Source organism: Brachionichthys hirsutus, chromosome 9 (assembly GCF_040956055.1).
Source record: "Brachionichthys hirsutus isolate HB-005 chromosome 9, CSIRO-AGI_Bhir_v1, whole genome shotgun sequence".
In the NCBI taxonomy this organism is placed as follows: domain Eukaryota; kingdom Metazoa; phylum Chordata; class Actinopteri; order Lophiiformes; family Brachionichthyidae; genus Brachionichthys; species Brachionichthys hirsutus.
Window position 1 is genome coordinate 4,032,562 of NC_090905.1, and position 14,260 is coordinate 4,046,821.

A 14,260-nucleotide genomic window follows, 5' to 3' on the forward strand; every position below is an offset into this window, starting at 1 on the left:
TGGAGCCTCGTCACGGCCGACTACCCTGAGCCAAGGGGAGGGTGTGTTGTAAAATGGGGTATGGGGAGGTTATATATTGTGGTAGGGGGGGGTATTACCATTGAGGCAAGCCCTGCTGCAAACCTGCCCCTCTCTGCCACGTTACACCAATCAGGTATGAGATGCTGAAGCACATCACGGTGCTGGATACAGCCTTCTCGCCTCTCTCCCTGCTTCTGTGAATTGGGCCATTCATTCACCATCGATTGCATAATAGTCATCTTTCATTTATCACAGTTATTGCATGAAAGCTGCAGGCATGCTGCGCTAAAAATAGACACAAAGCAAACGGCTATTGCTCTCTTGATGCTGGATTTGCTATTGTTATGACCAGGAAAGGAGGTGCTGGAGCATTCTAATTTGATCAAATTTGATTTTATCCTGAGTTTTACAAGGATTTTATGTCTTCAGCTGACTTTGTCTTTGGTTGGATCAATTTAACAAATAAAGATTCCCAGAGCTTTTCTCTTTTCCATCTCCACGTGCAAGAATCAGATTATTTAGCTGCATTGAATACACAGGGACTATGTGTTCATTCTCTCTTTCTCTCTTTTGTAGTTTTGACATGGAGAATGGCATGGCGGTGGGCCGCAGTCCACTGGACTCTCAGACCAGCCCGGGTTCCGGTCTGGTACTTCAGGCCAACCTCCCCCACAGTCAGCGCCGGGAGTCGTTCCTCTACCGCTCTGACTCAGACTTCGAACTGTCCCCCAAAAGTATGTCCCGCAACTCGTCCACCACCAGCGACCTGTGAGTATTACAGAGGCAGCGTCTGCATCACGCTGACACTTAAACCTGACACGTTCACGTCAATCGTTGTGTGTAAATGTATTTATTCATTTGGGTTTTTCCATTTGAGTCCAGAATAGATCCTGGATACAAAAAAAAAAAAAATCCAAGTGTGTCTTTATTTACATTCCCACTTTAAAGAGTCTTTTGCTGACAGGCTTCATGTCTGTCAGTGTAAACATCTCATCAGACACGATTAGAGCTCCAAACTAGATGTTGCTTCCTGCTTACAGCTAAAGATGTACGTGTGAATCCAGCAGTCTGTTTGAGACCAGAGTGTAAAAATGGGGCCCTGAACACCAATAGCTGTCACTCCTTTGTTTTGAAGGGAGGAAGGATCGAAGCATTGGGAAGTCAATTGGCTATCTCGGTGAGACAAAGTGTGAAGACACTCTGTGGTTCTTCTGCCTATCTCTATGTGCTCTACCCTGTTGTCATGAATTATCCCTCCACCCCTTACACCCCAACCTGGAGAACGTGTCGTGAACACTTATCTCTGATATTATCACCCTGCAAAGGTTTTGGAAATGCTTGCTGGAGAGACGTATGTGCTAACTTAACACTCAACAGTTCTTAGATGCATGTTGTGATGCTTCCAAAATGAACCACCCCTCCCAATGATGGCTTTTCTGGCACACAATGCACGACCACTGTCTCCTGCACCCGGTCAGCCAAAGCAAAGCAAGGGCCAAGAGTGAAGCGTTAGCACAAACCAAGTAGACAATATTTTCTGGTTGTTTAACGGGAGCGACAAACAATTGGGATACTGGAAAAAAAATCATGTCAACAGAAAAATCATATAATCTGCATTCACCTCTGAGAATATATTTGTATAACTAAAACAATCACAGAACAATGTTTCCAGTGTGATATGTGATATTTGGCCTCTCACATGGCTTTTTGAAATGGTGTCTATTTGTGTTTGTGGTTTCTGCAGGCATGGAGAAGACATGATAGTGACTCCATTTGCACAGGTTAGTAGCATTGTGTTTTCCTGGAACTTTAAAACCAGACGTTTCCACAGTTCATGGGCCTCAGCAACACAAGACGTGTTTTTCATCGCTTGCATTACGGGAATGAGTTAAGTCTCTCCGTCACGTTTTGAATTCGTGTCGTCTGCTACTTATTGTTTGTTCACAGGCTGGTGCTCAGTAGCACATGTGAGAATCTAGAAAAGCAACCTTGCTGAGTAGCTAATGGCTTATTCAGACTAGAAGTTCAGATAAGCGACTGAGTAAGGGGCTGGCTCATTATTTTTAGAGCAAAGTGGCTTCTGTTCCAGACAAAGGAGACCTGTGAGTCCTGTCCTTTCGTACCTCTTCATAACACACACCCCTATTTTTAGGTTCTTGCCAGTCTCCGAACAGTGAGAAGTAACTTTGCTGCTTTGACACATCTGCAAGATCGTGCGGGAAACAAGTAAGAACGCGATGACAGGCTGGATGACTAACTGCTCGTGTTCTACCTCTATTAACACCCCATCTGCTCCTTGTCCCAGGCGTCAGGCAAACATCAACCAGGCACCCATATGTAAGCCATGTCTTACAGGTTAGTGAGAGCATCCCTGCTTGTTATCATAAAAACAAAATGGCAAATGTATTCTTGTTCATTTATGAAAATACTACAAAAAGGTGCAAGTTTGATCTTTTTTTTTTATTTGTGAAAGAGTTTCATTTTTATGCCCCTTGGTTTGTGAATAAAATGCAAACATGGTTTTAAAGGCAATACAATTGCAATACGCTTACCAACAAAAACTGATTTGTCACGTAAAAAAAGAGCATCACCACATCTTTGAATCGCCTAGAGAAGCTCCAGTCTTAAACGTAAATGTATGTGTGACCCCCAACCTTTCAGAGGAACCCTGCCAGAAGCTTGCTATGGAGACGCTGGAGGAGCTGGACTGGTGTCTGGACCAGCTGGAGACGCTGCAGACGAGACACTCCGTCGGCGAGATGGCATCCAATAAGGTGAGCTGACATTTGACTCGTCCTCCTATAGACTCTTTCAGGATGCTCAATTCATTAGACGGGGGGAACGTTCACGTGCATTAAGGTTCTAAAAGCCCACATCCATAAAGACATGGCGATCTGCAGTGGCACTGATTGATCTGCCACATCAGATAACATAGATTATAGAATCACCCTGGCGTGATAATTTATTATGCATCTATTTACTTTCTTCTGCATTTTTCACGAAGCATGCAATTATGAATCAAAATCAGAGCGTATGCTCAACATGAATTAAAAGCCCTCTCAGCTCTCTCCTGTTGTCTTTAGATCTGAGGCACATGAGGTGAAAATAGCAGCTGCAGCGTGTCCAAAAACACTCAGGTTTATGAATGGCATCTCCCTCTCCTGAAAGGGTTAATCAGCCTTTCCTCATTTCCCTCCTTCGTGCTTCTCTCCGCTGTCTGGCGGCGACACTCAGACCTCCCCCCATCTCCTGCTCAGCCAATCAGATCCCTCTCCTCCGCCCAGCCCCTGAACCTGAACGTATGTGAGTGGACAGAGAAGAGGGAACTGCGTGCAGTTTGGGGAGGGGGTTCCTTACGCGCTCCCTGTGAATGTTTTCACATTGACAGTTGTGTGATGGTTGTTGGACGGGCAACTGCAGTCACACCCTTTCTCCCCACAACCATAGCCCCCAGCCTCCCCCCATCTCACCCTCCTGTCACCCCCCCGCTCCCTTCAGCGCATGGCACTGTGGGAACTTGCATCTCCATATGGACTCCTTTTCAGGCTCCCACCTCCCCCTGCTGACTCTGGAGAATGAAGTGAGCAGGTTACAGCCACTCATCAAATGTGTCTGCTTGCTGTTTTGGGATTTTTAGCAACCTCTAGCATCAACATGCGTGGCTTAGCATGCCTGCATTGGCTCTCTGCCTGTATCTGTGCTGGAGCCTCGGACAGGTGAGTGACGGGGAATGCTGCTGGCTTGTCTTGTTTGCATTGGGATCTACTGATCAGCAGTGCTGCCTTCACAGGAGCTGAATGCTGAGTAAGCATTCCCATCAGATCTCACTCAGGACAGGTTAATAATCAGGTTGGGTGGAGCTGTGCATGCATGTATTCATCCATTTGCAGCAGCAGAAATATGATGCTCAGCGGGATTTTTTTTTTTTTGTGACTGTGTGTTAATAAAACTGTGACAGAGGAAGCAGCCATGTCTGTTTATCATCTCATTTAGTCCTGCTGTAGTTTCAGGTAAAGCTTGTGCTTCACATCAGCATGTTTGCCTTTGTTTACATCCATATGTATCACGTTACACTCTAGCTGTGAAGCCACTGCAGCATCACTCTTCTCACTCCGTTCCCCCCCCCCTCCCTCCGCCGTGAGGTACCACATGCCGGACCTGTTACATAACCAGAGTGGAAGCCACCTCTCCGATAAAGCGATAGGGAAAGGCTGGACACTTTCTGTGTGAAAACAGACAACATATTTACGTCTAAATGAGCATGTGCTGTTTAAACTGAACTGATATTACAGCATGTCAAGTACATTTTAAAACACTTTCAAACACGCTGTTGTAATCGTCTCACCCGTCTTCCAATGTGCATGAAAAACGTTTTTGAAACTGTGATAAGTTTGCACTTTTCTTCCAAACTGTGGATTACCAACCAAAAAAATGTGAACCATCAACAGGTTGAAGTGAGCTTTAATGGCTTATTTTTCCATCCATCCATCCATCCATGAGACAATTCTCATCTACAAGAAGACGGATGGATTGATGATTGTCTTATCTTTGCGGGTCATGGGAGTTGCTGGAGCCTATCACAGCTTTGATATGGGTGAGAGGCGGGGCCACGTAGAGACAGACTCACGCGCACACTCATACACTATGGATGATTTGGAGGTAATCAATTCACTTAAATGTCATGTTTTTTTTGGAGGTGGGAGGAAACCCACGCAGATACGATGAGAACACACAAACTCTACAGTTAGGATTCGAACCCAGTACCTTCTTGCTGTAAGGCGACAGCCAAAATATGTTTTGCGCTGGCCGGGAATCGAACCCGGGTCAACTGCTTGGAAGGCAGCTATGCTTACCACTATACCACCAACGCCACTAGGTGGACTTTTTCCTTTCAGCGTAATCATCCTCTACAACAGGGGTCCCCAAACTTTTTCCTGTGAGGGCCACATCACTTTTCCCTTCTCTGATGGAGGGCCGGGGTCAGTTTGTACAGGAAAAGTGTGATGATGGCAGGGGTGCCTAAACATTCAGGGGCCGAATGCGGAGGCAGGCTGTAGTCTAGGGTTCATCTCACCATCACAACTACACACAGTGACATGAATCGAGTGTCACACACGCAATGCCTCTCACACCCAAACTCAGTCTCTCTCCAGCACTATCACGAAGTGCAGAGGCGAAGAACGACTGGATCAATCAGCTGATCCAATACAGCTGCAGAGGACCGAACAACAAACCTCAAATTATTGTAAAAAACCCAAATGCTGCACGCCCTGGTTTTGAACCCAGGATCTTCTAGCAGGTAGTCATGTGCACTACCCACTACACCACCTAGATGTTACCCCACCAAGCATTAGGATAAATAGACAGTAGCATTGTTGACTTTAGACCAGAGGCACTGGTTTTGAATCCAGTACGACGTCACCTGGTCTGAGACACGCCCACTCCACATAACACAAAAGGAAAAAGCACAACATAACAACACAACAACACAGAACAACATAACAACACGCTGTGGTCTGAGAATACCTCAAGTTTCCTCACCTACCCTGTTGCCCCTGCTCCATCTCATTCCCGTAGTGGGATTCGATACCAGGGCCATTTTGCCCCCCTCAACAATGCTGCCAACTATGCCACCGTGGAGGTGAGGAAACCTGCCCTGTTATTACAAAGTAATTACTATGTAATAAGTTGATATTACAGAGCACCGGAACATTAACTTTCTGGCCGTATGTGACCATCATTAAAATTGTCCCAAATAAAAGGGAGGCTACCCATATTGTATGGAAAGGAAAATAAGTAAATTCTATTTTGGGTCTCTGGCAATGTTCCCTCTGATTATTCATGCGTCTGCGCAAACACACAAACTCCCTGAGCGGTCCCTTGGACAACTTTGAGCAATATCATAATAATTCATTTTATTTTAAACGCAAATTACATTTGAAAGAAAATCTCAAAGTGCACAATAGTATAAAAATAAATAACATAAAAACAAGCGATAAAAATCTACAAATAAAACAGATAAAATGAACAAGCAAAGGATGTGTGTACTGTGGTCCCGCGAGAACCCCGTTTACAATGGCGTCTATTAGATGCGTAAAAACATGTGAATCTCATCATTAGCCGGAGCAGCCAGTCATAGTGGAAAATAGCGCAGAACGAATTTTTACGTGTTTATGTTATTTAGTTTGGATTTTCTTTTGTGCGCAACGTAGATTTTCGCTGCGCAAAGACCCTATAAACTGAGCGTAATTACGCACGAGCGCACCTTAGAGGGAACGTTGGTCTCTGGTATTGTTCAGGGGGCCAGGCCAAATGTGGAAATGGGCCGGATCCGGCCCACGGGCCGTAGTTTGGGGACCCCTGCTCTATAAGGACGGGAAAGGAGACAGGGAGAAGTTGGATCTTTTGGGAAACATGTCTTTAGTTTGTTGCCCCAGAGCCCCCCCCCCTTGGTATTTTGTTTTTAGTGATAGAAAGGGGTCACAATTAGGCCCCTGCAGCCATGTTTAAATCCTTCACACCTGTCTGTATTATTTTAACATGATTGTATGCTACCTGTCTGGTTGTCTTCACACAGTTTAAGAGGATGCTGAACCGTGAGCTGACGCAGCTATCAGAAACAAGCCGCTCGGGGAATCAGGTGTCAGAGTTCATCGCCAACACCTTCCTAGGTGAGATTTAATTAACCTGATGGGAACTAATGGAGGAATCCTCGCTGTGTGGAGGCGAGAGCTGGAGCACACCGAAAGCTGCCGCATTAAAATTCAGAATATTCAAACCACTGTTTTTATATAAATTCAGAATCTGCTAGAAGTAATGCAGGCAAGTAAAACAGACTCAGTCATAAAGGTTATAATTTCCACTCTTTTAGACACTGACTCAACTTATTGTCGTTTTGGAGACTGCAGTTTGTGGAGCTGTTATATTTCAGACTGACAGACATTTCTAATATTAATACTTATGCCTTTGATATAAATATGACGGATGCCAAAATATAAAAAAATATGCGATGAACTATTCAAACATGCCAGTGAGGTGTTTGTGTCTCTAGTGCTCTTCCTTGATTATTCTGCTTTACAGTATACGTCGACGCATACATTGCTGTTCAACATGTGTTGATACGCTTCACATGAACAAGACAATGCTCTACATATGAAATCAGGGAAGAAAATTAGGTTTAAAGAAGATAAGGATTGTGTATCATGGAAGGCAGAACTTTTATTTTTTTGAAACAGGCTGGAGAAATAAAGAGCCAGCTTGAAGATTTTTTTTTCAAGCATAAAGACAATTTATTTATTTTTTAAAGCGGAGACAAAAAGGAGGTGATTAAAAAAAAGGAAGAAATGGAAATGGGAGCTGAAATGAGGTAAAAAAACAAAAGATTGAATGCATATTGAAGCAAGGAAGTAAAATACAATTAATATTTAGGAGGAAAAGAAAGTGGATATTTTTAAAGGAAGCTGAGTAAATCTTCAGGGGGAAAAAAAGGGAAAGCAGAATTTCAATATTTCAGACCATTATTTCTTTTTATAAGAAAAGGAAGGAGGAGGGGACTTTAATAGGGATGAATGGAAAAGGGCGAGGGTTCTTCCTTACCTAAAGAGGAGACACCGTGACAGACAGCATTCCCGAACACATTGTGTGTCGTTGTCGTAGCAACAGGGTGCAATATTATTAGACGGCGTGCTGCATCAGTTGGAGGCTCAGCCTAGAACGGCCCTGCTGCTGCGATGGATGTCCAGCCGAAAGACGATGAAGCTGTCAATCGGATGCCGTTTTGATGTCGGCGTTAAGCCAAGCTACTTGGAAATGAACACCATTGTTTTGGGATTGAGGAAGAGGAGGCACTGTGAAATAGGTGAGCGAGGCATGGCAGCACCTTGTGTGACGCTGCCACTCTGTGGTGGTTGCGCTGCATCATTATGGTGGTGTTTTGTACCGGGGCTCTCATTCAAGCAGCTGCTCCTACCGTGCTCTTTAAATCCATGGACATAAAAGTCTAGTGATTATATGTAGACAGGAATTAAAGCAGACTGTGACGTCAAAATAGGATCATTATTTCCCTGTTTTATACAAACAAGGATGAGTCATTTTCAAGGCTGTCTCCTCTGCTGGTGCAGCCTCCATTGCGTAGAGATTTTTGATACGGAGGAGAGAGGATTTCGCCGTTTCTGCTTGAAGGATGCTTGAAGGATGACGTGCTGCAACTGCGGGTTAAAAATGCAGAGGTGATGAAGCCTTTTCCCGACTCGCATTCGGAGAAGCATGAGAAGTGCTTCGTGATCTCGCTCACGACGAAGCTGAGCTCATGAGAAAATGACATGTTCTACCCAGAATCCTTACCATTGGTATTCCGCGCATGCTTCCGTATGTCCTGTTCACCTATATACCTTGATGAGCTCTCCTGATGTATCTGTGTGTCGCAGTTCTTCTTAATCATCCGTGCATCCGACGCTCTTTGTCAAGCCAGCCTCCAGCCCTGATCTATAAACAGTAAACTACATATTTGTCCTGTTCTGATTTTGCACGGTATTCTGCTTTTACGGCTCGTCGTCAATATCCTTCCTCACAGACGGATGTTCCGTTATGTTTGCTGGTCCAACAGTCCTCTTTGTTAGCGGTTCCACTAAAAGGATCATTGCGGCGATGAAATGAACGAGCAGTCTGTTTATGTTTAGCCACTTTGCACCTCAGCCTGTCTAAAAGACGGATGTTGGAAAGTTAGAACGTGCAAAGGTCATGTGAGAGTTTGTGATGTGTGGCATTTGCTCAAGTCTCGTATTCAGTGCTTTGAGAGCTGATAAATGTAACGCCACCAACTGTTGGGACTCCATCAACGTGCTGTAGCGTTCACATTCGCTGGAACTAACTGTGTTAGCATGGTGCCGTTGGTTGTAAAAAAGATACATCAGAATAGCAGCAGCTGTGATGAGATTTAAGGCATTTAAAGTATTTATTCTTAGAGGTGGGTTTGTTTAATACTAAAGCAATCATTTGGGGTCACTTGCATAAAGGTGCTGTGTCTATTTCTGTAGTAAAATGTGTGTTTCCATACTCCAAACTACTGGGATTTGTCACAAAACCTGCCTGACATAGAGAGAAATGTAACAATGGAGAAAAGGTTTTGTATTTATTCTGAATGTATCTGCGGATCATGCACTGACGCACGCCTCCGTGTGTTTGCACACGTTGCAGAGAAACGGCACGATGTGGAGATTCTGTCTCCACCTCCGAAGGAGAAGGAGAAGAAAAAGAGGCCCATGTCACAGATCAGTGGCGTGAAAAAGGCCACAGCGAGCCCCAGCTTAGCCCCGGCCTGCATTCCTCGCTTTGGAGTCAGCACGCCGCAAGAGAGTCTGCTGGCCAAGGTAGGTTCACACGCACGCACCCACACACACACCGACACACACACATGCTCAGTGTCTTATAGATGACCTGTTTTACTTCTCCAGGAGATCGAAGACATTAATCATTGGGGTCTGGATATATTCAAAATATCAGAGTTTTCCGGAAACCGCCCTCTGACGGTGATCATGTACTCCGTCTTCCAGGTAGAGGGATCCCTCCGCTGCTCACTTCATGAACCTCCAACACCTATTCAAAATATAATAACAGTTACTGTCAACCCATTGTGGTTGAAATTGGTTGAAATTTCCAGATGAATTTTAATCAGCGCGACAGAAGAGAAACAAAAGTAGCTGCGCTATTTGACGAGACTCCTGTTCCTCTCCTCTTACTCCTCACCCCCTCCAGGAGCGAGACCTTCTTAAAACCTTTAAGATCCCAAACGACACCTTCGTCACCTTCATGATGACCTTGGAGGACCACTACCATAAGGACGTAGCTTATCACAACAACCTTCATGCAGCTGATGTGGTGCAGTCCACCCACGTCCTCCTGTCCACCCCTGCTTTGGAGGCAAGCTGAGGAAGCTGCTGCTGCTGATATTAGGATGATGCTGGTATCTCCTGGTGCTCAGAGCATGTTTAGGAGTTACCACTTGATCAAAATAAGTCATATGGAAGTGTACTGCATTCACTTGGGAAGATTGCCCTGTTTGCGTGAATGAATTGGATCATTCTCGCAAATTTCCAAAATAATTGTTCAATCATTACATAAACAGACCACAATTTAATTTTTTTTGAAAACTTTTATTTATTTTGATTTTTTACAAGATATTTGCCTCAAAATTTTAAAAACCGATTCTATAAAAAAATAAAAAAATCTGGCCTCATTTATGTTGTTAATTGAGTAAAACAGGGCAAGCTTTTTGGAACGCTTTGCGTGCTTAAAATACAATATTAATGTGTTTAAATCTACACGTTCCTGTTCTTCATTCATCCCAGGAGGTGTTTACAGACCTGGAAGTCATGGCTGCCCTGTTTGCTAGCGCCATCCATGATGTCGACCACCCAGGGGTCACCAACCAGTTCCTAATAAACACCAGTAGGTGCCTTTCTGTGCACATCTAAACATGCTTTTATACACCAGAGGAATTTAACAAGCATGTATGCTGCCATAATCAGATTACGGTATGTTTTCGTATGTAAAACTGCACTGGATCATCTTTAGTGTCTTACTTTCAGAAATAAAGACGCGTCCTGCTATACTGTATGGTTTTAGTAACAGTTTCAACCTATGCACATACAGGTTCTGAACTGGCACTGATGTACAACGACGCCTCGGTGCTGGAGAATCACCACCTCGCTGTTGGCTTCAAGCTGCTCCAACAAGAAAGCTGTGACATCTTTCAAAACCTCAGCAAGAAACAGAGAGACTCCCTCCGCAAGATGGTGATCGACATGGTGAGAATGCGATAGCCTGATAAATCAACGAGTGTCGAGAAAGACAAATCAATGCAGTAAAGACTGTAAATGGGAAATGCACAGACGCTTCATTTTATTATAGAACCAAGAGGTCACAATCGTTCTAAAAAAACATAATTTGATTCAAACCCAGTGACTGAAGATATGTTGACTCGCTGCCTGTGCTGTCTTCATCATCTTCATCATCATCAGGTGCTCGCCACAGATATGTCCAAGCATATGAACTTCTTGGCGGACATGAAGACCATGGTGGAGACGAAGAAGGTGACCAGTTTGGGAGTTCTCCTGCTAGACAACTACTCTGACCGCATCCAGGTGAGTAATGTGTTTGTTTTTCAGTATTTGGAGCTGTCCGCTTGTGATTGGATCACTCCGGACAGTTGTTAATATCAGGTCTGAACCTCAATGTGTAATTCATTCATTTGTTGCTGCATCATTGAAAATATGCGTCCCCCTCCCCCCCCAGCAAATGTTTTAATTAAATCAGAGCAGTACCTGTTCCACCATGCATCGATACACTGAGGCAGTTTGTAGTGAAATACTGCTCCCTGCTGGACACATAGTGTTCTGCGCCTGTAAAAACTGAGCTGTTCTGTAATTTTCAGCCTTTATTAGCGTTTGAAGGGGATATAAATATCTGTAATAAGTTTTTAGAACCCTTTGAAAATATTTTTGGTTGTAGATTTTGATGAGGGTTTTGCGAACGTGGAAAAAATGAAAGTCTCACTGAGCACATCTCCTCTAGGTTCTGCAAAATATGATGCATTGCGCCGACCTGAGTAACCCAACAAAACCACTGGAGATTTACAAGCGGTGGACGGATCGCATAATGGTGGAGTTTTTCACCCAGGGAGACCGAGAGCGGGACAAGGGCATGGAGATCAGTCCCATGTGTGACAAACACAACGCCTCCGTAGAGAAGACGCAGGTAACGTCTGCATGCACACGGAGAGATGAAGAGAGATTTAACGGCGGTGGTGCGTCCGTGATTCTTTGCTGGGAAGCCCAGGTTTGGTCCATATCCAGAACCCTCTGCTGCATGTTGTCCCGTCCTGGATAGGGACCCTCTGCTGCACTTTATCATGAAAACTAGTTTTAGTCTCATGGTAATGGTCCTAAATAATGAACACACAAATCCAACATCCCAGCAGACGATGAATGTTCAAGGATACTTCATCTGGTGCCTTTTTATATTCAGGTCTCTTTTACTCTTGCAATGCTTGTGTCCTTTCTGTGACTAGGTCGGGTTCATTGACTACATCGTCCACCCGCTATGGGAGACATGGGCGGACCTGGTGCATCCCGATGCCCAGGACATCCTGGATACGCTGGAAGACAACAGGGAGTGGTACCAGAGCATGATCCCCCGTAGCCCGTCGCCTTCCAGCCCCGAGGAGGAGCAACACGCCGAAGTGGGGCCAGGAGGAGAAGCTTTGGGAGGCGGAGGAGGAGGGACTGTCCCTGCAGGAGGAGGAGACAAGTTCCAGTTTGAACTCACTTTGGAGGAAGAAGAGGAGAATGAGGAAGAGTTGGATTCTGACATGGAGCGCTCCCTTGAAAAGGAATCCCAGTCGGGTGGGGAGCAGCACCAGGACTTCTCCTCCCGCTCTTTGTCTCCAGATCCTCGATGCAGCAGGTACCGTTCCCCCTCGCCTCACCCGTCTCCGACCCTTAATCTGGCTGACATGTCAGTGCGGAGCCCCCCGAGGACGCTGGCCTCCCCGGGACAGGAAGGTATCGATAGGGACGAGGAACAGAGCCAGGAGGGCGATGGGGTGACTTGCCTGCGAATGGACACATAACAACCAGCACAACCTGCCCGGCCTTAAAGACACAAGAGCTACAAGTGTTGAGACGGAGGCAGGGCAGGCCTTTACTAACAAAGTCTGTATAATCACTACAGTCCCTTTACACTGGAGACACCCTCTTGAGAACAGAGGGAAGTTCCCCCTCTTTTTTAATTTCATACTTTAACAAGAAGAATGGTTTCAGCCTCCATTTGGGTGCCTACTTAGCCTTTGTGTCCCGTCTTGCTTTGCTGTAGCGTCATGTTAGAATGTCCCAGAGTAAGACTGCTGCATTTTAACTGGGAATGTGTGATGCTCTTCACAAGGACATAAGGTAAAGGAAATGTCTTCCTTCATGAAATTCAGACATGAGCAGCCGATGAAGATCGCCGTTAGCTGACAGGGTCCTGGAAATTATTTTTGCATCACACTTTTGATTTTATGTATGAAATAAGCAAGTTTGTTGTGGAAGAAAGTATGATTTAGTTCCTTTAAGAATTATGAGAGAGGTTAATACCAAATACAGGATGTAGATGAGCAGCATGAAACTCAATGAACCTTAAACCTCAGGGTATGAAGATACATCAATCTAATGTAGCACAGATGTAGTCGGTACTCCTGACACACCCCAATCCCAAACTGTCTTCTGTGTTTAAGAGACAGCTGAGACTTCGTTTGACCTGCGCGACTCCACATTTAATTAAAAACCTTTTAGCAGAATATTTGACCTTTAAAGCAATGAGAGAATATACGTTTAAACAGAGAGCGGAGGCTGAGGGCGACCGTACCCCAGTCTCAGCTGTTCATTTAGTTATTTATTTTTGTAAAGGTGTCATTGTTTTAGGTTTTTCCAAACACATCTGTTGTGCTTTTGTCTCGTCTCGTCTGTGTTTAGGTGCTTGAAAAGCATTTTTTGTTTAAATGACGGTGCCTCCGTTCCGCAGTAGCACTTTACCGCCCTTCAGCTCTTCTGTTCAGCCACGCTAAGGGCTTCTACCTGCTGTAGGACGTCCGACTCGACGTGCTGGATGGCCCGATATATAGCACTCAAACGTCAAAAGGCTGCTTCTGGATTTGCTTGCTTTTAAATCTAATTGACACTGCAGTAGTCACCCCTAAAAATAACATCTGGAAACAATCCCCATCATATTGGCTTTGTTAGATTGCTTCATGCCAAACACTGACAGTAGCTCAGATCCTTTAAGCAATACTGGGAAGCAGATGTAGAGGCAGTTTGTTGTTACTTTCCTGCTGACGGCTCGTGATGCGGAGCGTTTCAAATGTTGATAGAAATCAATCTGTTCTTTTCCTCGACTGGGATAACTGTGTGCCATAAGTGTTGCGAACACGCCAACACCTGCCAGCCTACGATGCTGTATATTTATAAAGTAGAGATTTTAACCTGCTGATTGTCGTCGACTTTATATATAATAGCTAGTTTTTATGAATGATGCCTGTTACCAGTATTTAAAAGCAGACCATTTAGTAGATTTTGTGCCACATCAGACGATCAGTCCATTCGGCCCTTTCGTAGCTGAGACTTGAGACTGTGTGTAGTTTCAAGATTTCAAGATTATTTCTGGTCCAAGTCCGCGTTTAGTCTAGAGTAGCGTTTGTCGCCATCAG

At 44.7% G+C, this 14,260-nt stretch overlaps 1 protein-coding gene and 1 non-coding gene across 2 annotated transcripts in view; one reads left to right on the forward strand and one right to left on the reverse strand.

Annotated features, from left to right (window-relative positions):
• Nucleotides 1-12,834, forward strand: part of LOC137899703 (3',5'-cyclic-AMP phosphodiesterase 4C-like) — a 53,820-nt gene extending 40,986 nt beyond the window's left edge. The window contains exons 4-18 of the mRNA XM_068743740.1: nucleotides 598-789; nucleotides 1,157-1,198; nucleotides 1,766-1,802; nucleotides 2,174-2,247; nucleotides 2,327-2,376; nucleotides 2,683-2,795; nucleotides 6,599-6,692; nucleotides 9,217-9,389; nucleotides 9,474-9,572; nucleotides 9,775-9,939; nucleotides 10,368-10,467; nucleotides 10,672-10,826; nucleotides 11,040-11,162; nucleotides 11,593-11,775; nucleotides 12,089-12,834. Of these exons, the coding sequence (XP_068599841.1) occupies nucleotides 598-789; nucleotides 1,157-1,198; nucleotides 1,766-1,802; nucleotides 2,174-2,247; nucleotides 2,327-2,376; nucleotides 2,683-2,795; nucleotides 6,599-6,692; nucleotides 9,217-9,389; nucleotides 9,474-9,572; nucleotides 9,775-9,939; nucleotides 10,368-10,467; nucleotides 10,672-10,826; nucleotides 11,040-11,162; nucleotides 11,593-11,775; nucleotides 12,089-12,649 (2,161 nt within the window). The 3' untranslated portion in view covers nucleotides 12,650-12,834. The remainder of the gene's footprint in view (nucleotides 1-597; nucleotides 790-1,156; nucleotides 1,199-1,765; nucleotides 1,803-2,173; nucleotides 2,248-2,326; nucleotides 2,377-2,682; nucleotides 2,796-6,598; nucleotides 6,693-9,216; nucleotides 9,390-9,473; nucleotides 9,573-9,774; nucleotides 9,940-10,367; nucleotides 10,468-10,671; nucleotides 10,827-11,039; nucleotides 11,163-11,592; nucleotides 11,776-12,088) is intronic.
• Nucleotides 4,820-4,891, reverse strand: trnag-ucc (transfer RNA glycine (anticodon UCC)). Its single transcript has one exon. It is a non-coding gene; the product is annotated as a tRNA-Gly (tRNA).
• Nucleotides 12,835-14,260: the final 1,426 nt, after the last annotated feature.